Genomic DNA, 25,878 nt, shown 5'->3' on the forward strand with positions numbered 1-25,878 from the left:
CATTTACTCGAATGCCTCAACAGATATTTGATCTAATCGATGAACCTATTATTAACACTTTGCATTTAAAAAATTAAATAATATCAAACAAAAGCATAAATCTTTTTCATACATCTTATGGTCTTACTTTTTTACTCGACCATTTTTATCTTTTATCTTTACTCTACTTTGTATTTATTATACATATATAACAAATGAAGTACTCAGTAGAAATTACTAAAGAGCAAAGCGTTTTATGTGTTTTTAATTATATTTTTTAGATCAGGATTTTCAGCTACTAATATATTAATCTCCCGTTTTTCCCCCCTATACTTTCTGCGTTCTCATCTATGCGTGTGCCCAGGTGCTACTCGTATAGGTGAGAAACGGTTAGTATAGGTTTAGTTTTAAGTTTTTCCCCTATTGGCGGCTGTYATTGYGCTARTGATTGCACGGTGTACATTGCACCTGTGTGTGCGTATTAGGTGTGTGCATTGTACATCGTTTCGCGATTGTTTTTAATTAATGCATTATTTATCACTTAGAATACTACTTAGTATAGTATACCTAGAGTTAGGTGTAATATGAAAAATACACATGTGGTTGTATGTTTCTTATGTATATTTATGCATGCATATATATACATATATATACATATATATTTTTCAGGAAGTTTGAGTCATAAAATTCAAATTAATTATCTTTAAATATTGGAAAATTTTTTTTATATTTCTAATCATTTTTGATCACTGATAGGTGGTATATGTATATCCAAATTTTATTTGATATTAGAATATTTTAAAATCGTAGGTTTCATTAGTAAAATTATACGTGTCTTACAAAATGTTATAGTAGAGTAAACGTAACTTCCGCAGTCACCAGAGCACAGAATCGTTACATCAAAATTACATTTGTTTAAACGATTACATGAAATGTATACTTGTAAGATTTTATGTATTGTTGTATTCTTTGAATATACATTAATATTAAATTATCATATACAGTAATTCGTAAAAATATGATAATTTTTGTATAGATGTAAAGAACAGTTTTTAACAAGTTGATTTCATTTTTATCAGTCTATGCCTTTGATGATATGGTGCAGTTTTATTATCCGATGATAATTTAATCTAAACGAAATATTTATTATTTTTTATAGTATATCAAAGAAGATACGTACATATGAATTGTCCAGTTGTTTTTTCGTATATCTATTTTCACGTAATTCTTTTAGAAAAAGTCTTGTCGATAATTCAACATTTTTCTTCATATTTCTATCGCGTTCTATTTTACCGATAACTTTATAGAAACGAATTATAGCGCTAATATTAGAAGGAATGAGAACTAACGTAAGATCTGCTAAATACATATACATAGATCTTTTATCGGGAAAGTCTATAATTGGAGAATTTCCAGATGCACATGGGTATTGAGAGATTATGATAATTTTCTATGAAGGGAAAACGCAGAATCATTTGTTTTTTAAAAATTTATATAAATAAAAAATAAGTTTTTCATCGATTGTGTGTATGTGGAAAAATATTTTTTAATCGTTTTGAAAATACGAAATTTACAAATAAAATTTTCTTATAATTAGATCGGTATATATTGATCAAAGTAAACATATATGTGAACGTTGTTCAACATAGAAGATCAGTCGCTTCGTCTTACTTTCTGATATCTTTCGAGTATCGATCTTATCGTGTCCGGTAGATTAACGGCAAGTAAGAAGACGAATATAAGAGTCTTTTTTATTATATCGTATAGTCTATAAGAGAAGTTTAAAGGTATACTTTAGAAAAAGAAAAGAAAAGAAAGAAAAATAGAAGAAAAATGTACGTGACCGCGACACAAGTTAAAATCGCGTCAATATTCACGATAGGAATCGGTAGTTTTATCGTTAGTATTGCACCAGCCTGTTTCGTTTCGCGTATAAGAGATTTCCAAGAGAAGTTATTTCTTTCTTGTGTATTATGTTTCGGCGGTGGAGTCTTATTAGCAACCTCGATACTTCACATGTTGCCAGAAGTAAGAGAATCTCTACCGAAATACGGAGAACTTGCTATCTCTTGTGGATTTCTTTTACTCTATTTCGTTGACGAGTGTGTTCATTATTTTTGGGGTGGCAATATCGATCACTCTTCAAACTCGCATAATCATGCCCACGGAGGCAGACATTTTCAAGATCATCGGTAGGTATAGTTGGATAAACATGCCAAATTGTATATTCTTTGTTTTCTTCATGAGACATTAAATTTAACTTGCTTTTTTTAAGTAAGATACATTTATGCACCATAAATTTTAATACGTCCATAGAAAGATAGGGCAAGTTTTCCTTTGTTACAGGCTTACGACCTAAGACCTTATATGTCTTCTCGTTCCATATTATGTGTTTTATTCTTATCCATCTTATCTTTTCAAACCACGAATGGTTTGTAGTAATAAATTGATATACAAACGAACCGAAGATCGATAGCTCGGGTTTAGCACATTTAACGATAAAAATAGAAGTTATGTTGAGAAAAATACATTCGTGTCTCGAGCTGTGTGTGCGGTATCTTTTATCTTTAGCGTAATCGATTCTCTTGGTCGCTATATTTGGTCGACTTTGAAGCATCAAATTGTTTGGAAAATTCGTTTAGAAGATAAACGCATTATCGGGTGTCTTAAGATGCGCATGCGCTCGGTTGATCGGCCTTTGTGGCGTTTTAAAAAAGCTATCATGTTTGCCAAACGAAACGAAATGAAACGAAACGAAACGAAACGAAACTAAAATAGTATCGACGAGAATACAAGTTAACTTAAAAGATTTAACTTATTCTATCTTCGAATGGAAAAACATTTGCAATTTTTTATTTGAACCTTTTTGTTTTTTTACATCGGTAATACCATTTCTCTTAAATCTTATTATTTGAAAAAAGCTTTCGCGCGAAGTAATTGATAGGACTGCGATGAAACCAGTAGGTTTATTTTCAATCCTCTATGATGATAGATCGATAGGAAATTATCCAAATGCAATCTTTATTATAGGGAAAATCAGCGCCCACATTTCCATCAGATTGGTTACAATGTGGGTAACCAAAACGTGAGAGGCGTTAGTTCGAACGACATTAAAGCGACAACGGCGTATCAATCGAATTTACGCGGGAACAATGAATTCCCAAATTGGAGATCAAGTTATTACGGATCGATGCAATACGTACCAAATGCACCTGCGGCTTCATCTTGTCACGAGGAGTTGACATTTTTATGTCATGGTACTCATTCTGAACCTTGCTCGGATGCCAACGTGGGTCCCGTAGGTCTTTTACTGGCTCTCACCATTCATTCGGTTTTAGAGGGATTGGCTATTGGATTGCAAAAAAAGCCAGCCGAGGTTCGTATGATTATTAATTGTATGTGTCGTTCTTCGGTAGCCTGTCATGGATCTTCCTAATGGGATTCGAATAGATTCCTGTTTTTAGAACTCATTTTATGTTGGAATCGTTGATGACAATAAATTATATTGACATAGACTTACATATTATATTTTTATCGTATTTTGTTAAAACTCTTATATTTGAAACAACTTATTTGAAAATAAATATTATTTGATTTTGAATTAATTACAGGTTCTGCTTTTCGTAGTGGCAGTGGCATCCCATAAGTTCATAGTTGGATTTTGTATGGGTTTGGAATTAATGGGTGTTGGTAGTTCCAAGTGTAAACTTGCTTTAGCGAGTTTTGTATTCGCCATTAGTTCGGTCATAGGAATAGGAATTGGTATGTTCACGTCACAGGTAAGCGATGATTAGAAAAAAAAACATTTCCGTGCATTTTTAATGAAATTGAATGAATCACACAATTAGAATATTTTATTATTATTAAATTTTAAATGGAAACAAATTTTTGTACGCAGGAAAATGCATCATGGTCGCGAATATTGCTACCAATTTTGCAAGGATTAGCAGGAGGAACGTTACTTTACGTTACCGTCAGTGAAGTATTGCCACGAGAAAGAGCGAGGTGGCATAAAAGTTCGCGTCGTTCAGCCGGTATTTTTCAATTTTTTTCAACTACGACCGGATTCTTACTTATCTTTCTTTTAAATACTTATATCAGTACTTGAATGAAACATATATTAAATTAATTTCCCGTCTATAAAGATTTAACGAGTATAGAGGTATAGGTTTTATTAACGAAGCTTGGTGATATTTTAAACATTCCTATATTTAATACTTTTTTTTTACATTACACGCAATACATATAAAGCACGCACACACGCACGAACGCGCGTCATCACATTTGTTACATTTGTTTGATACGAAAGTAACGCGTTGATTATCTATCGTTGTTTTAGAATAATTATTCTTCTTTCGTTTGTATGTAAAACGTAAAGCAAATGTATATAATAACTGTCGGTTCACTTTTATTTATTTGAAAAATTCAAGAAAAAAAAAAAAAGTGATGAAGAAAAATATCCAGTAAAGCTTTAACCAAGTCGTCGGTATGTGTTTCTAAAATTGTATTCGCATTAATAAGACATTTTTGTTTTACGTTATGTGTACAATGCCCTCCTCCTTCGTGTGTATTTCAATTTTTTCTTCGCACCTACAATGAATTCTATTACAGAAGAAGCGTTAGTTACTTTATACCTTTTAAGATATGTATGTTGTACATATATACAATATATATATATATATATATATATATATATTGTTTGAAGTAAGTAATTTTCCAAATGGAAAAAAGTAGGCTAAGTTGGCCCCTTTCACGAGTGTTCTGTTTCTTCAATGAGGAGGTAGTAATAATTACACCACCGAATTTAATCCATTAGGGAACAGTTGCCTTTCTTAAAATGTATAGCCGTGTTTTGACAATAATATTCTTGAGCGAGATTTAACACTCTGATGCGATTACAATCCTTTTTTTTTTTTTTTTGCAACGGATATTCGATTAAGTAGGATTTTATTTTTCGATACGATATTTTGTTTACACAGATAAATTGCTCGATTAGATATTAAAATCAGATGAGATGATGATAGTTTTGCTTATGAATTATATATTATATATAAGACTTGTGTGTGTGTTTAAGATTAAATTAAAATATTTTGTAAAGAGATTACTCGCGATCTCACGAGTATGTTAATGTTAATTTTTAACAATGGTCTTTTACAAATTCTTTTTTTTTATTCTGATATATAATGATATATATAAGTAATGATACTTGAAATAAGTTACATCGATAAGAATATTTTCGTTGAAAAGCTATTTCGTTTCGAATAGAATACAAAAGAAAGTAATCTTAAGTTTTATACTTTCCGATAATATTACTCTTTGTGTTGCTTTGTCGAAGATGATGGTCCATCCTTTTAAAGGGACAGATCGATAGAAATATTTTCAAGGAAATAATAGAGGATTAGAATTTTCTTAGCAATTTTCCATTTAAAGTAATATAATACTTCTTCCGTTTATATCTTCAAAATGTTCTAACTTATTATTATTCTCAAATTAGTATGACAAATAGTATACATGAAATAGCATTCGTATCTGTATATTGTTACATCCATATCGAAATCTAATCCATACTGCATATGTGTGATCATTTTCGCATAATCGTCATGCCATTTCAGCAAACGGAAATTATGTGATTACACGTGAGAAGCTTTAATTTCATGGTAGTTAACACGTTGCTAACTGTGGCGAATAATTTCATTCCTGTATTATCATTTGGTTTATGGAATAGATGTTTGTATGCGTGTAAATATTAATTATACAAAAATAATATCGAGCTTTACTCTAAATGATATTGAAGAAAAAAAAAATAATCACGTTTTACAACCAACTTGATTTTTGTTTATAGTTTACTTTTGTCGTCTGAAAGAATTGTAATATATTTATCATATAATTTATATCATCTATCAAAAGTTCCCGTTATAATCATTTCTTATTTTAATCGTTTTTATCATGAAACTTTTAAATATTTGACTCTCCTATTACGAATAATTATAATAAAGAAATTAAACAGAATAATTGTCTGGTGTAATTAAGGATTCTTGTTTTATGTTTAAATGATTATTTTAGACAATTTTTTGCGTATTACTTTTCACGTAAATCCTTTATGAATAATCAGAGCGTAAAAGTTGCTTTAATATTTCGTAAAAAGAAATAGTACAATTTTTTTTGTTCACTCGAGAAATCTCGAATGAAATTAGTCATTCCTCGTTATACATTGCGTACTTTTTACCTGGATCATTTTGAATTGGTTATTTGAAGGTTGATCAAAGAATATTTGAAAAGGTTAGAGAAAAAAATATATTGGATAGTTTTATAAAGCAATAGCGTGAATCGTTCAACTTTATTTTATTTCTTCGTAAATTTTGTCGATTATATCTTTTTTTTTTATTTTCCAACGAATAGTTTCTGCAAACTTTTTTCTCATATGCGACGTTGAAAGAAGGTCCTTCGTTATATTATCATCAATTTTTATATTTAAATAATCGAATTATATTCTCGTATATTTAGAAGGTTGAATCGATGTTAAAGTAATTCGATTGATTCATAGTTTTAGGTGCCTTAAGCGATCATCTATTTCAAATCGTTAGGATGAAAGCTGACAACTTGGTATATGGTCAAGAAGAAAGACTATCATTTATTTTCTTATAGTGTCGTTGGTGGACCGTAAGATATGATCGCGATAACACAAACTTTTTACAATTGACTTTTTCTAACGTTATATTAAACGCGATGAAGTGTTCTGTTCTGTTCCATCTGTTTTAATCGGTTGTCAATAAGTAAACTTGTTATATTTCTTAACGTTTTTTTTCTTTTTTTTTTTTCTTGCTTTTGATAAGATGAAAAATGGTGACCGTCGATTAGATTTACTTTGAACGACTGCGATTTTAATTGAACCGGTCTGCGCTTTTAAACGACGTTACCACGTCTTTCCTTGACATTAGGAATACCAATGAAGAAGTTCGATCGGATTTCTAGAGACGGCTTCGGGGTAGATTCTAATATCGCGACACGGAACGAAAGGAAGAATGAAGGAAGGGTGAAGAAGACCGAGGTTAAGCCGATGGTGATAGGAAAAGCTAGCTAGCTCGGCATCGAGAGAAATAGTGTGAGAGAGAAAGTAATCGAATGGGTAAATGAAAAGGGGGAAGAGAAACGGATAGAGAAAGAGAATATTCCGTTAACGGAAATGGTATAGGGTTGGGGGGATAGTAGGAGTCCAAAGGAATTTGATAATCGGTCTTCAGGAATCTTTAATATGAAGTTAAAATAATGAGCGATCTTATGGTAAGTGACTTTTTTTTTCCCACCAAAAAGCTATTTCTTTAAATTATCTCATCTTTTAAAACGGATCCAAACTAATCATAATACTTCTTGGATTATTTTTATGAACATTTATGAACGTTTTATCTTGAATATTTGATTATTTTCCAATATACCTTTTACTAGAATGTTCGTATTGTAATAATATAATATTTGGAAAGATGGTTGAATCTTTCTTTTTTTTAATTAAAATTATGCGTGCACAAGTCTTGGCAAATTTCAATCGGAATTTCGTCAAGTTAAAAAATTGTATATTTCAAAATGAATTTGTTTAGGAATCTGTTGTAGCATTTTCAAAAAGAACGTGCATAAGTGAGTTACTTTTTGTTAGACAAACAGGTCTTTCTCTTTCCCTTTTACTTTTTCTTTCTACTTATTCTTACTTCTTCGCTTTCCTTTCATAGACCTCTCTTTACCAACTTCTTGTCGTCTCGCAATTAATAATATGGGGTCAAGCAGTGTAGTTTTAATAAGATCCAAAGTCCCCTTATGCAAATTCAGCAGAATTTTGTTATTTTAAATTATATGATAATGCAAATGTAGATTGTTTTTCCGATAAAAATAAAGGACTTTGTTCGTGCGTTTTTTTAAGGATGCAAGTATTCTGTTCTTATATTAGTGTTTTGTTTGTGTGAGGTTGCAGTATATATTTCCATGTACAACATATATAAGTTATATATAAGTATATAGCATACACATGCATATGTATGAATTGTATTGTAAGAATACGCTTTTGTATCTTACTCTTTTTCAATCTCTTAGTCCCTTGGATACTTTTGAAAATCATTGAAGCGATCATTTATACTGAACCTATTTGAATGATAACTACAAGCGAGAAACTGTATGATACAAAAGCTCATTCACGTTAGCACAAGTATACGACGATCGTTCTCTTATTTAAAGACGATGTTTAAAATGTATCTTAACGTTTAGAGTATTGTAACAAAAAAAAAAAAGAAAAAATAAGTGCAATTTATAAACATGTACGCAAAGTATTTGTAATACAAACTTACTATATTGAGTTTCCTTCCGAATAGTAAGAGGCATCGATTAACTGTACCACTTTGTTTCTTGATATAAAGCTCGATACATGTTTGAAGTAGGTCAAAACGTAATAATAACACTTTGTTCGGATGTTTGATCAGTAATTGAAGTATTTGCGATGAAAAATCAAAGACATTCCTGTCAAAACACTTTTATCGTCTTACTCGTATATCGTGATAATTTTAAGAAAACATTTCGGTTTCTATGACGCATCTTCAATCTGTTGAAATGAATGATTAGCGAATCAACTGGCAGCCAGTTTTGCAATGGTAGATAGCAAGTTTAATAAGTACTTCCGATAGAGAAGAATAATTAAATTAGCGAACTTCATAGATCCACTTATTATGGCGGAATGAGAGAGAGAGAGATCGAAGAGAAGAATGCTTACATTAGTATGTTCTAGATCATAGAAAAATAGGTCAAAGGTAAGAATCAGGTTATCATTGTGGTACTTGTATCAGAAAATCAAGAGTTATCTTATCGAATATACTGTTAACTAAAAATATCGTATTAAATGAAATAATAAAATGTAATAATATAATTGTCTTTAATTAATATATTTAAACAATCGTATGTTTTAATTCTTTGAGTGGTGAATACTCTTAGCTGAAATATGGATAGAATACTTTATATTACAAATGCATATATGCTCCATAGCACTCAAAGGGTTAATTTCCATAGGCTTACTCTAAGACCAGCAATTTTCTCGTTAGGTACAAGCACAAATGTTATAGAGAAGAGAGATAAAAATGAGAAATCTCGTTAGCGATATTTTAAATGTTAAAATATGAAGATTCATTTAAGTGAAATTAATTGCATGGCTTTTATATGTCAATAATTAATTGAATTTACGATCTCTCGATGGATTTATCTGTCGTAAAAGTTATTACGACTGCAAACAGTTAATTGCTTTCTTTTTTCTATTCGACGATGATAATTTATTATTTAATATATCATATTGCCCAATGAAATATGTATCCTTAATTTTGTTGGCTTGTAAAAAACCGAATATCAAATATAAGTAATAAAAAAGATTCTAAGAAAGTAGCTCTGGCAATGTATGCATCTTAAATGCGGTTTAGGGATAGGGCATCGAGCATCATTTTGAAAACCGAATCTTGCCATCTGTGAAAATTAATTAAAATTCATAATAAAAATCCTTTGAAGTTCGGCGAACTGAAAATTGATCATCTGCCGGATAATTAGTGAATGCACTTTCGTTACAGCGTAAGTTACGTGCCACAATTTTATGCTTATGACGTCAGCAATACATACACGTCGGACGACTATCGAACTTCTCTTAAAGTTATAGGCTGCCTCTTAAAATAACTATGCCACACTTTATCTGGATTTACTTTGCTCCTATTCCATATCGGTATAAGATTATAAGAAATCGCTTTTTCTCAAAAGAATCGATATACAAAATGATAGTCTTGGTAAAGAGGTACATTTATTGTCATAGATTATGCCGTAACTTTAAAGAAATTTATCCATAATACGTTAGATAAACTTTAACAAATCGAAAGATAATTCGATCCTGTGATTGTGCTAATTTACAAGTTTCCTTATTATTTTATATTTTAAACTTTCGATGATTATAATTTTGTATTTTATCTTTCGATATTTTATCCCCTTACTTATTGTTAGTAAAAGTATTATAATCGTTTATTTTTAACGTTATCTATACTGCATTTCTTTTACGATCCATTATCTGGAGTAGGGTATTATTATGTTATATATATATATATATATATGGTAGACAAATAGTTAGTAAATACGCTATCATCTTGGAAAGGAGAATGGTGTAGACAACGGATTAGGGAAGAAGCTATTGCTTCCGAAAGCCGTACGGATTAGTATCTGGAAAATCCTACGGTTTCTCTTAACTCGTTATTTAATCGGGGTAAACGTCGTGCACACAGAAAGACTTAGTCAATCGCAACACACTTTCGCGAAACAATCCAATTCACAATAAGAGTTTCATTTATTAACCACAACGTAGCACGATAAAGAAAATAAACCGACCGAAATGTCTATGTCATTGAATTAAACATCCTTAGGATCTTTTTACTTTTATCTTGTATCATTATTATTTTACATTGGATTTACTTTAATGTATATCAATGTGGTTATCTTTTGGATTCGTTAAAATCGTACGTAGCATATACGTGTTTATCCTTTTTAGACAGGTAAATTTATTGCATTTCTTCTCTCTATTTACAAAAAGCTTAAAATATTCTATTCATATGATATATCTTTCGATCCGTTGACGTTCGTTCAATGTTATGCATTACGTCACACAATGCTCGGAAATGCGAAAATGATCTAGGTTACGAAATGGTAAGGTATAACAATGTCGGGACATTTGAATTAATTTGCTATATTGTGTATTTCTAGGGGTTTTGAGACAGAGATATATATTTCTTTTTTACTTATACTATTCAGTACAGGTCAGTAGCTACCAAAAGGCTCTAGTTTTTATTCTAAATATTGTAGGAGCTAGAGAGAGAAATAGTCACATCGTAGGTGTCCGTCTATTTGTTTGTTTAAGATATCGCTTTCTTCCGAGCCGATACTTTTATTGTTAAGGCTATTCTTTCATTTTTTGTTCGATTTGGTATCGTGTCTGTTGTGTGGCTTGTTTGAGTGTGCATGCCAGAAATAAAAAAAAAAATGCATCAGAAAGTGAACCCTGACACTAGGACTATTAACTATTTAACTTCATTGAATTAATCTTATTATTTCTTTTTATGTTTTTTTTTTTCTTTTCATATTATGTTATTCCTTTATTAATAAAAATAAACCAAGTTTGTGCAATTCGATGCATAAATGTGCACGGTGAGACTATTCGTTTTCAGAACAGGAATCCAATGACGTCGAGGGGTGTCTTTTACTTATTTTTCCTGTCACAGTTTTTACTGCACATGTTATTAAGCCCACCGTAAACAAAATACGACAAATACAGATTCAATTGCGACCACTAAACGTTTACGAGTTTTCGAGTGCATGTCAGAGAGGACAACAAAAAAATAACCACATCTCGTCTAGTTCAATTTAGTATTTTATAATCACTTGAAATGGAACGAACAAATTGATTGTCGTTAGTTGTTGATATATAAAATCAACTTTTAATCATATTGTATCCTTTTTTTTTTGTACATTTTTCTTTTTTTCATTCTGTTTCGTTTCCATTGAATTCGGTTATTCGGAGGAAAAAAAGAAAAGGAAAAAATGTGGTGCAGACAATTTTTCGTTAGAACATTTCGTTTGAAATATACGAATGAATTGAAAAATGTATTTAAATATGTATATATATATATATTATTATTATTTGTTTGTTAAATGCGATCGTTCATGCGTATTAAAAATCACCAATCGATCTAAAGCAAATTGTTTCCCTAGATATCCTTTTTTTTTCGAATTTGATAGGTCATCGAGCGATTTCTTCATTTCAATATGAAACGAGATGCGAGAGATGTGAGAGAAGTATTTATTATCTAATCAAAAAAATAAGTATACACGTACGTATAATTGAATATGTTTATATAGAAAAAATACAAAGAATGAAAATGATTCGTAATTAATCCATGTAACGTTATTTACATGATAGCTATGGTAGATAGGTTCGTTTGAGATTTACCTGGATTTTACGAGGGTTCTTGATGGGTACCTAGGAATAGCCATTGTAACTGAGGTATATTATTATTATCTTCTGCCATTAAAACATCCCCTTTAGTTAGCATTTCACCTTGCAACGGGGACAAAGTATCACCGGTGTGGTCGAGGGTATAGCTCTGCTAGAGTCGATCTTACACGTCGTTGCTCGACAAAGAGTACGAACACGATGGTACGTATTAATATCTAGGGCCCATGGTTATCATCCCTCTTCGTAATTCTCGTCTTACCAACGTTAACAACGATTCAAAATCTTTAACGTTGATAAAAGAAATAAATACGTTAACGCATATTCACGATGATGAAAATAATTCTAAGAGAAAACTTGTCAACGTTATTATATTTTGCAAAGTATATAATGATATCGCAAACGTTTGTCTTTCTCGTATTTAACTTTGTGTCTATTACTTAGGTAGGATACTACTTTAGCGACATAATAATCAACGCATACTCGTCTAAGGTTTCTTTCATCTTATTAATCATTCGTTATTTCTGCTCTTGTTTTTGTTTTTTTCTTTTTTTTTTTTTAAGTGGAAGAAAAAAACAAAAGACCCGAGAAAAAAAATAAAATTACAGAGAACTTATTTCGTGATTATATATAGAAACTTGTTTATCAGACAGGTAGGTAGTCTTGACATAAATAAAAACCAATTATGAAAGGTAACCGATTGTACGCATAAGGTGTGTGTTAACGATAAACGACGAGTATCGGAAGTTTGAAGGACGGAATCGTTGCTTCCATCCCTCGGTATTAAAGTAAAATCATTTATATTTTTCAAATTGATTTTTTAAACATTTCATTCGAGACGTGTTCATTTTATTTTGCCGAAAGGATTACATTTGTAAAATTAATGTGCTGCTTATAACTCTCGCGTATGTTTCATTTCTGCGTATTTCTTCTTCGCGTTTTCGTGATTCATTTTACTAAATATATTCATGTTTTTGACCGATTCGTGTGAAAACAATTTTTACTCGAAAAGAAACACTTCATTCAACGGCGAATCCGCGACGTATTTTTAAAGCATAAATTGAAAACATCACATGTATGTATTATGTTTCTTTTAAGAATATAACGCTTTGAATTATTTTTATATTTCATTAGAATGACGTTAAAATATTCATGAAAAATCCTTTATCTTTTATTATCAAAGTTATCAAACGAGATAACGAATATACGGCTTTTATCAGATTTAATAAAACTATTCATTAACGTGCTTTGATATAATAAAAATTCGTGATAAATACACAGGAAAGTGCATTGAAAGCCGTATTATCAGAGAATTGAAAGATAAAAAAAGAAAATAGGAATTTAATTATTGATTTTTTTTTCATTTCGTATTCTAACGTATTCGATTAATTCGTTATATTAATTAAATCAACGTAATGTATTGTACTAAATTTAAATACGATATGCGTACGATGTCTCGAAGTTACGAGATTAATCGATCTGACATCATTGTATAAAGCCTATATTGGAAATTGTATGTATCATTCGTGCCTAAGTTCGTTTTTCTTTAACAAATAATATCGATAAAATAAAGTTTTTCCGTATGATTAACGTATACGCGAAAACATACAAAGGAATGATGAAAACAATAATTACTAGCTAGAGTCATATTCTAGGCAGAGTTTGGGGGTGGTGGGATGGAGTGGGGGGTGGGAAAGGGATGAAAGTAGGCTCAAGTTTCTGAAGTAAATTGGCTGGAAAATTTGGCATATACGAGGATGCGCGAAAGTTGCGCACGCGTCTCAGATTTTCGCGGGTTTCATTGGCCGTAGGTACGTCGTACGGGAGACAGTCGGTTAGCAGTCAGTTCACCGTAAACTCGCGCCGAGTCGTGTTTTATTCTCTTAATTATAACGATCATACACGTGGAACATATAAAAGCAAACATAGTACTAACCGATAAAAAGGTCATCCCCTTTTATTATAAATTTCTCACATTTATTTTCTCTTTTTTAGTCTTTTTATTTTGTCAATCCTATTATATCTCTTATTTCCCACTTCCACCGGTAACACTTGGATCTTCTTTTTGCTTTTCATCCATTTGAAAGTATCAAAAATAAAAGTAGAATTTTCACGACGAAGAAACAATCATCCTTCGCGAGCGTTCGTCGACATCGAATGGGACGAGAGTGGGTGGGTGGGAGAGTTGTTTGTATGAGTGAGGGGGTGAGGTCAAAAAGTATTCCCGAACTTTTCTCTCTACCTTTCCACTCTGTACTGAACCCTCTTGCCTTACCCTTCCCCCATTAACCTATCTTGAACGAATCGGTTTTTCAATTTTGTCTTCTCTACTTTTTTGCTTTCACCCTATTTTTTTCCCGCTTAAACCATTGGATACCGCGAATGGAAACGTCGAGTCAGAATCCCAATCGGTGGCTCCCGTTTCTCTTCATCGTCATCGTCGACGAGTTGAAGTTGTCGATGCGGTTATCCCCTCTTCCTATTCTATTCAAGAGTTAACCAGATGAGGGAAAGAGAGGAGGGGATCAGTAAAAGGACGCGAGCGTTGGATCGAAGAGGGTACGATCAAGCTCACGACTTTATTCCATCAGTCTTTAATCGTACCTTTACCTATTAACTAAGGTGAAAACCCTTTTTCTTTTTCTTTTTTTTTTTCTCTCGAAAAATAAAAAAGTCTATGAACTAATTGACGGGATAATAATAATAATCAAATCTACCAGGGTTTACAGATCACGTGCGTTTGTTCGAATTAGGAAGCGCATGCGTGAATTTGGCGATACCGCGACTGAAGAATCGGCCAGTAGTAGTCAGTCTCCTTAATTTTAATTCGTCTCCGGGGACTCGATAAGAACCTGATTTTCGCGCTCGTAGCGCTAATTTTTTCCTTATTTTCCTTTTCTCTTTATCCTATCCTCCTCCTTCTTTTCCTCTTACTCTTACTCCTGTCTTCGGATATTCATGGACGGTGGAAAAAAAATAATAGTGTTAAACATGTTTACGTGACATTGTTCTTCGTAATTTCTTCGCGTGTTCGACTAACATAAGTTCTCGAGTTTTCAAGTAATTTACATAGTTGCGTTTGCTTCAATTAAAGATCGTCTGCTCGATTAACAAGGAGAATACGACATAATTGGAGGTACGGAAATTATCCAGGAAGGACATTCGTGTATTAAGCTGTAATTTTTTTTTTTATATATATATATATTATCGTTTTCATTGAATTATATTACTGTGCCGTTTATTTGATTAACTGTATTTTTTTCTCTCTTTTCGTTTGTCTTTATTTTTTGTTTTTTTTTTTTTCATTATTATTATTATATTAATATAACTTCATTTCAAAGAGAATTTTATTCACGAGGGATACGCGAATATTGTGAAGAATTTTGTAAGAATCAAATCCACACATAAGTCACGGCCAATCGAAATCCTAAGGTTTCATGATGCAGTGATCAACGATATTGCGACTCGTTTATCTTCGATACGAAAGGGACATGGATAAAGACAGGAATGCACAGGGTGAGTCTTTATTTTGTCGCAATACTCTTTGTGTTACCCTTAAAGATTGGAGGAACAATAGCAATTGTATTCCGATAAAGAAAATTGGACACCTAACGAATTTATTTTTAAGTTACAAGCCAAAATTGGGCCTTCAGAAATACTCGTTTAATATTTTCTGCATATATACAAAACAATTTGTTTTAATTTTGAAAAATCAATTGTAGATAAAATCTATTTTTAATTGTACATCTTTCAGCTAGTTTATTTCTCTTATAAAATTGATCGGTGATCATTAAAAAAGTTTATAAGTTTCGTGATTTGCTGTTCCTTGATTCCCAGTTGTCTATCGGCTAAAGTTCATCGAGAAAATTGGACGTTAGTTCGAAAACTTTGCGCTCCAATTGAACAAATAAAAGTCAAAGTGTAAGTATTTGAGAGACACACAAGTGTTATTTGTAATAATAATTAATTTGATTTCTCTTACTAATTAATTTGAACCAGGAGACGGGGCTTCTTTGAATTTTTTGTTCATTTGTGTTAGATTTTAACGAATTTCTCTGATTTTCATTTTAAATATTTTAGGATTATATTATCCCGTTAGCTAATTACATACTTTATTTAATTCTTCTTTTAATCCTTTCAAAGGAAATTCCTTTTTCCTGTAAAAAATTACTTTAATCATTTGGAGAATATCTGCTACGTGAATACGAATACTTCTATATATGATAGAATTGTTAATAAATATTTTTTTGTGATTTTTATCAATCAACTTGGTCACACAATAATAAATATTATATTTGTTTAATATCTATCCGTAGAGTTAATCTCTATGAAAATATCGTAACAAACGAATGTCTATTTCCAATATTTTTTCATCGGACTTAGAGTGATGTGTATTTTTAAAATCGTTCTGTATGCATACGGATATTGTGTATACTTTATCGATAAATTTAAATTGATTTCTTTTTTTTTTCTTTTTTTTTATCTAAGTTTTATATAAATACATTTCGAGTCGGTGTAAAACGTTGAATGATTGACGAGCATTCGTGTCAAAGTAAAATCCGTACGAATGGAAAATATTCTATGGGAAACAATTCGTTCAAGTCAATGTTTTATTTCTTTCGTTAAAACAATTTCATTGTTTTTAATCGTTAATATGAAGTATTAACAATGAACCTTAATAACGTGGTAAATGCATTGTGGTCTTAAATATGACAAGTTAATTCTCAATGACAAACGAGGTAAGATTATCTATGAATTCGATGATATATTTCCCTTGTGACATTTAATTAATCAAACTATTCAATTATAACCGTCTCTCTATTTGTCGTCGTCGTATAATAGAAGATGTAGATTTCTCTAGATTCAGAAACTAGCCGTTAGTTGATCTTTTTGTATTAAATTCAAGATTTGATTCTCAAATCTCGTAGTTAATTATTACAATTACTATAATTAAATCTTTATTAATTTAATAATTGAATCCTTCAATTGGTAGGATAGAAAGGAAAAAGAAATAAAATAAAATTCCAACGAACATCAGTTGGAGTTGTAAGAAAAAAAAATGTGACTTATAATTCATATATATATATATATATATATATTTTTTTTTTTCTTTTAATTTGTAAAGAAGAATATGCAAATTAATTGTTGCTGACGTGATACATTTAACTGAAGTTGTAAATTCAAGAGGACCCTATTATAAATGATAAGTGTAAATTAATATATTATAGAGGAGTTTCGATCTAATAAAATGATGTCATTATCAGACATGCATATTACAGACGAGGGAAAAATTTTGATGATAGAAAAGAATTTATCGCTCAGTCAGCACTTTGAGTGACTAGTCGATATGGTAAATGTGGAAGGAGAGAAATTCGTTTCCGGTATTAGGATCAAATGGCAATTGTGCTGGATGGAAATCAAAGGAACTCGGTCTATCTCAAGTTGCATGTTGAAACTCGTTTGATAAAGTTAACGCGAAAATTGACGTTATACCAATGTCATTATTTTAGAAATGACAGAATTGTCATTCTTATTTTATTCTATATTTTAAAAAAATAAAAATCATTTATAAGACGACACTTTTTTATTGGTAAATTTTTATTTAATTGTTTTGTTACTATTTTGAAAAGTAAACTTTTGTCTTATTCTATCGAAAGAAATTTAGTATTTTATATATTTAATAGAGATTTCTTGCACTTATCTTTGACCGTTACGTATGAGCATATTTTTCTTCGTAAAAACTTTTCCAAGCATAAGGATGATCACATTTATTTCCTTGAAGATCAATACGGGTTATCAGAAAGAAGAAGACCTTAACCCCTTAAGCTTACTTTTTATGCTCTATTGGTGAAATAAATATACTTTAAATATCATCATAGGATCGTTGAATAAAGCGTTACTTTGAACAGAATTTTAATCGAGGGTTTCGTTTATATTGTGTTGCAAGAAACTGTTTAAGATTTTCCTTTTCAATATTTTTATACTTTCTTTTATCATCCGTAGAATATTTTAAAAGACTAGCTAAGTCATAACGTAAGTGCATATGAATGATAAAATAAGAGAGTACTCTGATCAAAAAATATATAAGCTTCTTAAGAAAAGTACGTTCGGTTTTTCGTTTCATTCTCTTAGATTACTTGTTTAGCACACATTTCTTTAGCGCAAAGTACCTTACTTCTCTTAACGACATGCTTATTATTCTTTTTTATTTTTTTTTCATTATAAATCGGGATAAGTAAGAGGAAGATATTTTTTCGGTCTTTTTTTTGTTTTTTTTACTTCGTTAAATTCATAAATTTTAATTGACCGTGACCGGTGTTAATTGTGTTTCCGCTTTAATTATTATATTGTAATAACTTTGTAATTCGCTTTGATTATCTTCCAAATTGAGGAAAATGCATTTAGAGTTTTGAAATGATTTTCGTGATTACGTTTGTATATATGGAAACATTCTGATCAAATGGATTACATCGAAACGTTAATTAGTCGTTTAATTCATTACGTTTCTATTACTCCAATCCTTAATGATACTTTTGTTTAGGTAGTTCAATTTACGGACTATTGTTTATTAAATTAATCACAGACATTTCATTGGTGTTCATCCTACGTACAATCTAATTATATTAATTTGATTGTTATCGAGTTTAAACCAATGGAAGAATTGACAGATTTTATTCGTTATTCTATCGTTTAATTCTAATGAGCTAAACAATAATTATGATTTAATTTCGTTATTGTGAAACTAAATAAAATACTATTATTATAGATGAATAAATACAACGTTATGTATAGTTGCTCGATTAGTTCGTGTTCTTTGATCAATGACCGTGTCTGCTGAAAATCAATCTGTTTTTTTTTTTTTTTCAAAGAAAATCAATAGAATAGATTGGAACGTGAGATGTAATACTATCTAAACAATTTTACTCATAATTGTATTTCCTTTTTACGTTATATATTTCTACGTACGCGCGTTTATATTATTTACTCGAATTTCCTTATTTTTTTTCGGAAATTATTTATTTCAATAAAAAAAAACCCCCTAAAAAAAGAAGGAAAAAGAAAAAACAAAAATAGGTAGATTTGGTTTGCAAGTTGTTATATAAAATGAATCCGTGAGTGACACTGATATTTTACGTGAAACAAAAATTGTAAATCTGTTTCGTATAACGTGATAAAAAATATGGGCACCTATTAAACGATATACAGGTGCATACGTTTCATTTAATTTGACAACTTTCAATATTTTCTTTCATTTCCATAATACAGGAATATGAAAAAGGTATAGAACAAAGTTGTACCTTTTGATAAGGATAAATAAAATGATGTGAAAATTATGACTCGTAGAAAATGGATTTATGCAACTAGAATCTTATGGTTTTGTATTATACAGAAAGAGCGGAAACAACTATTGTATATTGTACTCTTCACACATATATCGAGTTAAGATTATTCATAATGCATAAATTTCAATATTGAGTTTCATTTTCATTAAGTAAACCACGGATCTATATTTAGCTTTGGTAAATTAGTAAGTTAAAATAACTGACAGTCCAATATTAATTTGTACACGCGATCTCCTGTTTTCGCGAATATTTATTCAGCAAATATAATAAGCCTGGACTCTTGTGTGAGAGATTATTGGAAAATAGAAATTTCATTGATATACATATGTACGTGGATATGCGTTGAAATATCATCGCTTTTCATAACTATATTTGAAATAGTTATGAGGCTTGGTTTTCAAATACCTTGATATTCAAATATTTCAATATGTTGGATATTCAAAAAGATCGAATTTAATAAATTGAAGCACTCTCTATGGGGAATATTAAAATTTATCTATATACTCATGTTTATTTTATTTCATATTTCATTGTAATTCCTATTAATTGATTCACGAATAAGTGTTGTTTATCAATCTTTTATAAGTTCATTAAAATTAAGTTATGTATATTCATAACTTGATTTATTTAGTTTGGAAGTAAGTAATATATAGAAGTGTCTCAATTTAGAATATTTATTAGAACAATGCTTGTGCCATGCGATATTTGTTAAACATTGCTAAAAAGTTTCGTCAAATTAATATATTCAATGTTAAACTTATTGCAACTTATACCTAACACAAAATTGTGCTTTTATAATTAATATATATATATATTATTACTTCTCACATTAAAAAAAAAAAATTTTGCTCATTTAGAAAAATCTTCCTTATAATTAAGTAGCTATTTTTATAAGTAAAATCCAATGTCTTTATAATCTATTGTTTATCGTTGATAAAATTCATTGTATTCGTATTTGATTTTATTGCAATAGTCAATATTAGAAATTCTGATAGAAGCATGTTAAACCTTACAATAATTTTGAATATATAATAAAACACAAATATCGAAAAACAAATATTTTCCCGTTTTCATTTTTATGGTTGTAGTATTCATCATATTATGGTTGCGATTTCATTATTAAAATATTTGAGAAAATTTACACGTAGCATACTTTTTTCTTTTTTTTAAATTATTTATATTCGATATGTTACAGAGCTTTCAATTATATATATATAAATCGTTATTAATTAAAATATTTATTTATTCGCGTTGCGCCCTTTTTCGACGCTCTTTTTTATTCAGCAACGAAAATCGATAATCTTCTTAACGTTGTCGATATTTAACCTCTAGCTGGCGCTAGTATTCCTTTGGTAACTACCTGCTCTTGAAGATTCTTCATTGAGAAGATACCTGGTGTCGGTAAATTATCACAACGTTAAATAATCATCGTCAACATCATCATCGTCGTCGTCGTTGCGTTCGAGTAGCTTTTTATCGAGGTAGGCATTTCCTTTTTTCTTTCTCTCTCTGCTCATTTTTATTTGTAAGATATATAAAAGATGTCTCTGATTGGACGGGGAAATTGTTTGTTTGTTATTTTTCTTATTTCCTTAAATTTTACAGCTACGAATAAGGAAGGGTTCGGTGTGGGGGTGGTGGGGTGTGGGAACACGGGGGTAGACCGAAGGAAAGTAATTAATTATCGAATTAATTAGTCGATTTTCCATTAGCAAATAACCGCATACGCAAATATACTTGGCGCGTGGTTTTTAAGGGAGATCAATAAAAAAGAAAAAAAAAAAAAAAACGTCGATTATTTTTTGTTAGATAATAAAATTATTGATCTAAGTGAATAAATACATCGTTTTATATTGATTCGCGATAAGCTTGGCAAATGAATTATATTCTTAAGAGAGAAGCAAAGTTAATTCATTTGAAAAAAAAAAAACATCAATCGTCAAATTACACGAGTATATTTTAATTATACTCGTTTAACATACCCGCCACCACCCCATCGTGTTAATTTGTAAAACACGCAAATGAAATATAATTCGAGTTGATCGTACGATAATGAATTAATAAAAGTGTTACGATTTACTAGGAATAACGATAACAAGGAATGGCAATTAATTTAATTCTGAAGTTTCTCGTTGTTGATGTTTTATGATTTAAATCCCCGGGATCCCCCCTCCCCCTTATTCCCACTTCCCATACCATCCGCCCACCAAAATGTATACAAGAATTTTCTCATGGTTACGCGTTTGCCTCGTTTTAGCCAATTTACTAGCAATCCATCCATCATCAATGTACAAAATTGTCACCGGAGGACAGCGGATTCAGCAATTCTCTGATAGACTTTTTTTCTTTTTTTTTCTTCTTTTTTTTCCCCTATCACACCACGACCAAATCGATTTTATGCTTAGCTCGTTTCGCGTTATGTCCGGTCCCATGCGGTCAATGACAAACAATAAAAATAAAATTAAAAAGTAAAAACGACAAACAACAACAACAACAAAAAAAAAAAAAAGAAAAGAAAAATTGTGATTCCAATTGCAAGGGGAAGAATCATCGGAGAAGTACTTTTACGTTTTCTCTTACGTGGTGTGGTATTAAAGGACGCGAGAACGAGATGAGGTAGGAGAAGAGGAGGCATGGGGTGAAGGAAGGAGGTTATGGGAGAGAGGATTGGTGGCAAATGAGAGTGAAAGAGGATACCGCTTCGTAAATGGAAAGGAGAAGTTAACGGAGAAAGTAGAGGGTGAAAAATTTTAATAACACCAGCTTTTACTGGTGGCAACGTAGATCTCTCTTTCCTTCCTTCCTTCCTTCCTTCCTACTTTCCCCCATTTTCTCTCTCTCTCTCTCTCTCTCTCTCTTTTTCTTTCATTTCTGTATTTTCCTTTTTTTTTCTTCTTCTTTTATTTTTTTTTTATTTTTTTTTTTTACCATGTCTCCGTGATAAAGTTTCAAAGTATTCGAGTACGAGGTCAGGCTAGATAAGCTCGTGTAAAAGCAATGTCGCAATAATCGGATTCTTATGGGGGAAGAAGAAGTATTATCTTTTTTTTTTTTTCTATCTATATTTCTTTCTCTTTCTATTTCTTTCTTTCTCCCCGTTTCAGTTTATCCGACAATGGAGCATCCACCTATGCAAAAGAGATATGTAACGTGCGTGCTCTTCTAAGAGGCATACCCTCGACTAGAAATGTATCATCATAGAACGTGGCAAAGCTAGCTAACACACACAAACATATTATTCACATACATAGAAGCCGTATCGTTCGTACGGTCCATCGCGCACAACTATCTATACCTTATTTCCTCATTCCCATTTTCGAAGGGAACGACCAAATGTTTCAAGCTTTCTCGTAAATCTTTATCCTCCTTTTTTACAGATTTTTCTTCTTTTTTTTTTCAAGGTCCTAGTAGTACCATCTCAGATTTGTATATACGTTCAGTAAATTTCGTAAGAAGAAAGTATTCGTAGATTGGATGGGATGGGAGGATGCAACGCGAGAAATGCTATTTAAATATTTGTGTCCTAAATCGAAATAATGTTTTACGAATTTATTTGTCTTTTTATTTCTTTTCTCAGTCACCTTTATCTCGCATCCCTTTATTCTTTTTTTTCTTTCCTATCTTTTATCACAGAAGAAACGCATTTTTTTATGCGTTAAACATATGGGACCTATCCTGCCGTACTCGATCACATCCTGTTCATCCCCCGTAGCCAAGAAACGTTTGCGGGGGAAGAATTTATGGCGTCATTTTGCAATTTATTGCTATCTACGACCGATACGGTCCTTTTTTTTTTCTCTCTTTTTTTACTGCACTCTTAACAGTTTAGCAAACTTTCCTTTGTCTATTATAAAGGTTTACAGTACACGTTTGTTTCTTTTATCGAAATATATATGATATATTTATGTTTTTTTTTTAATAATAGTTTGATCAATTAATAGCAACAATTCATTTCATTGTTAATTAATTATACGTACGGATATTATTTACAAGTTTATTTTTATCAAAAGTTAAATACGCGATTATTGTTAAATTCTGTTTTTAAAATTCTTCCAAACAACACGATATTATTGCATACACACATTTCTATTTGAATTTACGCGATACGCAGTTACCGTTATTCTCATTAACGAGTTTAATTTTCTTTTAAAAAGGAATAGTAGGATTTTGTGCTGCGCTTTGTTTATATACATTTGTAATATACTATATACATATTTTTACATAAGTTACGCATGGGTGCGTAAATATTCTCGTTTTCTCTTTTGGAACGGAGTAGTAAATGCGGTATTACTGCATAGAACTAACAAGCACTTCTTTCTCATAGTTGAAGTGCCAGGAAACTTTAAAGCAGATACGATTGGATGTTTAACACAGTTAACGTAATAATACCTAGATTCGAGTAGAAGCTTATTTAATGATTTAACATCTTATCTTCATAATTGAGATCAAAATTTTCACAAATATCGATAAGAAAAAAAAAAAAGGAACAAAAAAAAAAAGGTCGTGAGAAATTTTTCTACCAAATCTTGATACGCGATTTAATAAAATTTCGATAAAGTGTCAGAGTATCAATAACAACTAACAGATAAACGTTCATAAATTGATTTTATCTTTATCATTTTACATGTACAAATTTGAGTGTTATTGTAGAAAATATTACTTAAAGTCATCTGGAAAAAGTCAATTTTGTATTATTTTATTTTAAAATATACGCGTTCTTGTGAAAATGAGATTTTATTTGATATCAATTTCTCAAGTGGCTGCTGCTTTAAAATAACTACTATAATGGTTAACATATTTAACATATTTATTTTATTAAAGCGATTTTCAAGTTAAAATTTATTTAATAAACACTAACGATTATATAAATAAAAATATATATAATTTAAATGTAATTTTCCACAAAACAAAATTCAAGATTAATTCTTGACGGTGATACGTCGTAGAAAGAACATCGAACGAATTAAGGTCAAGCTAAAACGTATAGAAAATTGTTGGGCGGAAAGTATGAAGCTGGCCAACAAATCCTTCTCCCAAGACGAATAAACGCAAACGGTATATTCTTTTGGCTTCTTGGCAGGAAATTGGCGTCAGGGCCAAGTTTAATCGAAAGATCGTACCAATTTTTTTTTCTTCTATTTCACGGTCAAGATTCACGATATGGGTATAGGTTGTAGATAGTTTCACTGTTGTCGAGCCAATTAGTATTAAACTTCGTCAATTTGTTAGAGAGAGAGAGAGAGAGAGAGAGAGTACACACTCATGGTTGTCCACTCGATCCATTTCTATGTGGAATATCATTCAAAGCAGGTCATCCATTTAATTCAATACTCGTGTATCGTTAAATTCAACACGGGTCTATGATAATTTGATCATATATGTAATAGATATGAATATTTATATAATAAAAATATATTTTAAACATGAAAAATATATCACGAAGAGATAATATGATTTTTCCGACGAATATTTTTTGTTTTTCTAATTTTTGTAAATGTTTTTTTTTAACGGGTACACATTGTAATCGTATATAACGCCGATATACGTATCGATCAAAACTTCTTACTTTTCTCTCGCGAATTTCTTTTTTAAAACGATAAAAAAATAATATATATTTCATTTTCTAAAGCTGTTCTTATATTAACTCAACCAACATGGATCTTAAGAAGATCGTTTAATCTTCATTGAAGATACCATTCGTCGTCTCTATATCGATAATAAAAACGATCGATAGGATTTAGATGGGGAAAGTGATAAAAAAAAAAAAAAGAAAAAGAAAGTAGATGATAAAGATTGAGATTCTTCGAAAGATCTTCCAAAAGAAATAATCCATCCAGACCGAAACTCATCCATCTCGTTCTACCATAAACTAGAAATGATTCCAACCCCCGATATATATTTTCTTTTTCCCCATTTATTTTTCTTCTTTTTCTTTATCGTGAAAACCTTTTCTTGATCTCTCTGGTTAAAAATAATAGATAAAAAGTTTAAATTAAATGATATTATATTATGCATGAACTCTTGAAACTAAACTCATTCAAAGTTATTTCCTCGTTAGGATTACGTTATTATTACCATTTGAATAATTTCAATTAAATATTATTGAAAAATTGTTATATGATTATATAGGGATATCCTTAAGAAATTATCGTTACTTTTTTTGGATTATTTTTTAACCACCGGTTATATTCGAAGTATTTGACACGCCCTGCTTACCTCCATCCTATCATCTCCAGAGATTTCATCGTCATCCTCTTACCACACAGTAGTCTTATTTCGTGTCTTGTTTCCCATTGGAACCATTTCGTATAGCCGTAGTATATAAGTAGCTATGTATGTAGGTATACATATACCTTCTGTCGAATTAAATTACACATTGGAGGTTGGATGACTTTGACCATATCCAACTATAGGTTGCTCTCAACGATAAGAGAAGGAACTTCTCTTTAACTCTGAGAGCCCTTAGATTCTCTTTCTCTCTCTCTTTCTTTCTCTTTTAGATCGTGTCGCAATTTTCCTCCAATCAAAGACCAAAGCCTACAATGTAATCCT

The 25,878-nt window shown here is 30.7% G+C and overlaps 2 protein-coding genes across 7 annotated transcripts in view; both read left to right on the plus strand.

Moving 5' to 3' along the window:
* Nucleotides 1-1,600: 1,600 nt before the first annotated feature.
* Nucleotides 1,601-4,639, plus strand: LOC106788690 (zinc transporter ZIP3). Its single transcript, XM_014752176.1, has 4 exons — nucleotides 1,601-2,171; nucleotides 3,010-3,355; nucleotides 3,591-3,758; nucleotides 3,878-4,639. The coding sequence occupies exons 1-4, from the start codon at nucleotides 1,813-1,815 to the stop codon at nucleotides 4,085-4,087; spliced, it is 1,083 nt and encodes a 360-aa protein (XP_014607662.1). The 5' UTR covers nucleotides 1,601-1,812; the 3' UTR covers nucleotides 4,088-4,639.
* A 9,168-nt stretch (nucleotides 4,640-13,807) lies between these two features.
* Nucleotides 13,808-25,878, plus strand: part of LOC106788676 (calcium/calmodulin-dependent 3',5'-cyclic nucleotide phosphodiesterase 1A-like) — a 69,822-nt gene continuing 57,751 nt past the window's right edge. Inside the window, exons 1-3 of one of the 6 annotated variants that reach the window (XM_014752157.1) lie at nucleotides 13,808-15,119; nucleotides 15,325-15,499; nucleotides 20,659-20,807. Coding sequence is in view for 5 of the 6 variants with exons in the window: in XM_014752151.1 (XP_014607637.1) it covers nucleotides 15,475-15,499 (25 nt within the window). In the remaining variant the exon portion in view is untranslated. Of the gene's footprint in view, nucleotides 15,120-15,144; nucleotides 15,160-15,324; nucleotides 15,500-20,658; nucleotides 20,808-25,878 lie in introns of those variants that run through there. The other 5 variants (XM_014752151.1, XM_014752152.1, XM_014752154.1 and 2 more) reach the window with 5 other exon arrangements.

This window comes from Polistes canadensis, unplaced genomic scaffold (assembly GCF_001313835.1).
Source record: "Polistes canadensis isolate GaletaPanama2010 unplaced genomic scaffold, ASM131383v1 scaffold_148, whole genome shotgun sequence".
In the NCBI taxonomy this organism is placed as follows: Eukaryota; Metazoa; Arthropoda; class Insecta; order Hymenoptera; family Vespidae; genus Polistes; species Polistes canadensis.

Coding starts and splice junctions, on each gene's coding strand:
- LOC106788690 (XM_014752176.1), top strand. CDS start 1,813: ATGTACGTGACCGCGACACAAGTTAAAATCGCGTCAATATTCACGATA. Junction 2,172..3,009: donor AGACATTTTCAAGATCATCG/GTAGGTATAGTT, acceptor TCTTTATTATAG/GGAAAATCAGCGCCCACATT. Junction 3,356..3,590: donor TGCAAAAAAAGCCAGCCGAG/GTTCGTATGATT, acceptor AATTAATTACAG/GTTCTGCTTTTCGTAGTGGC.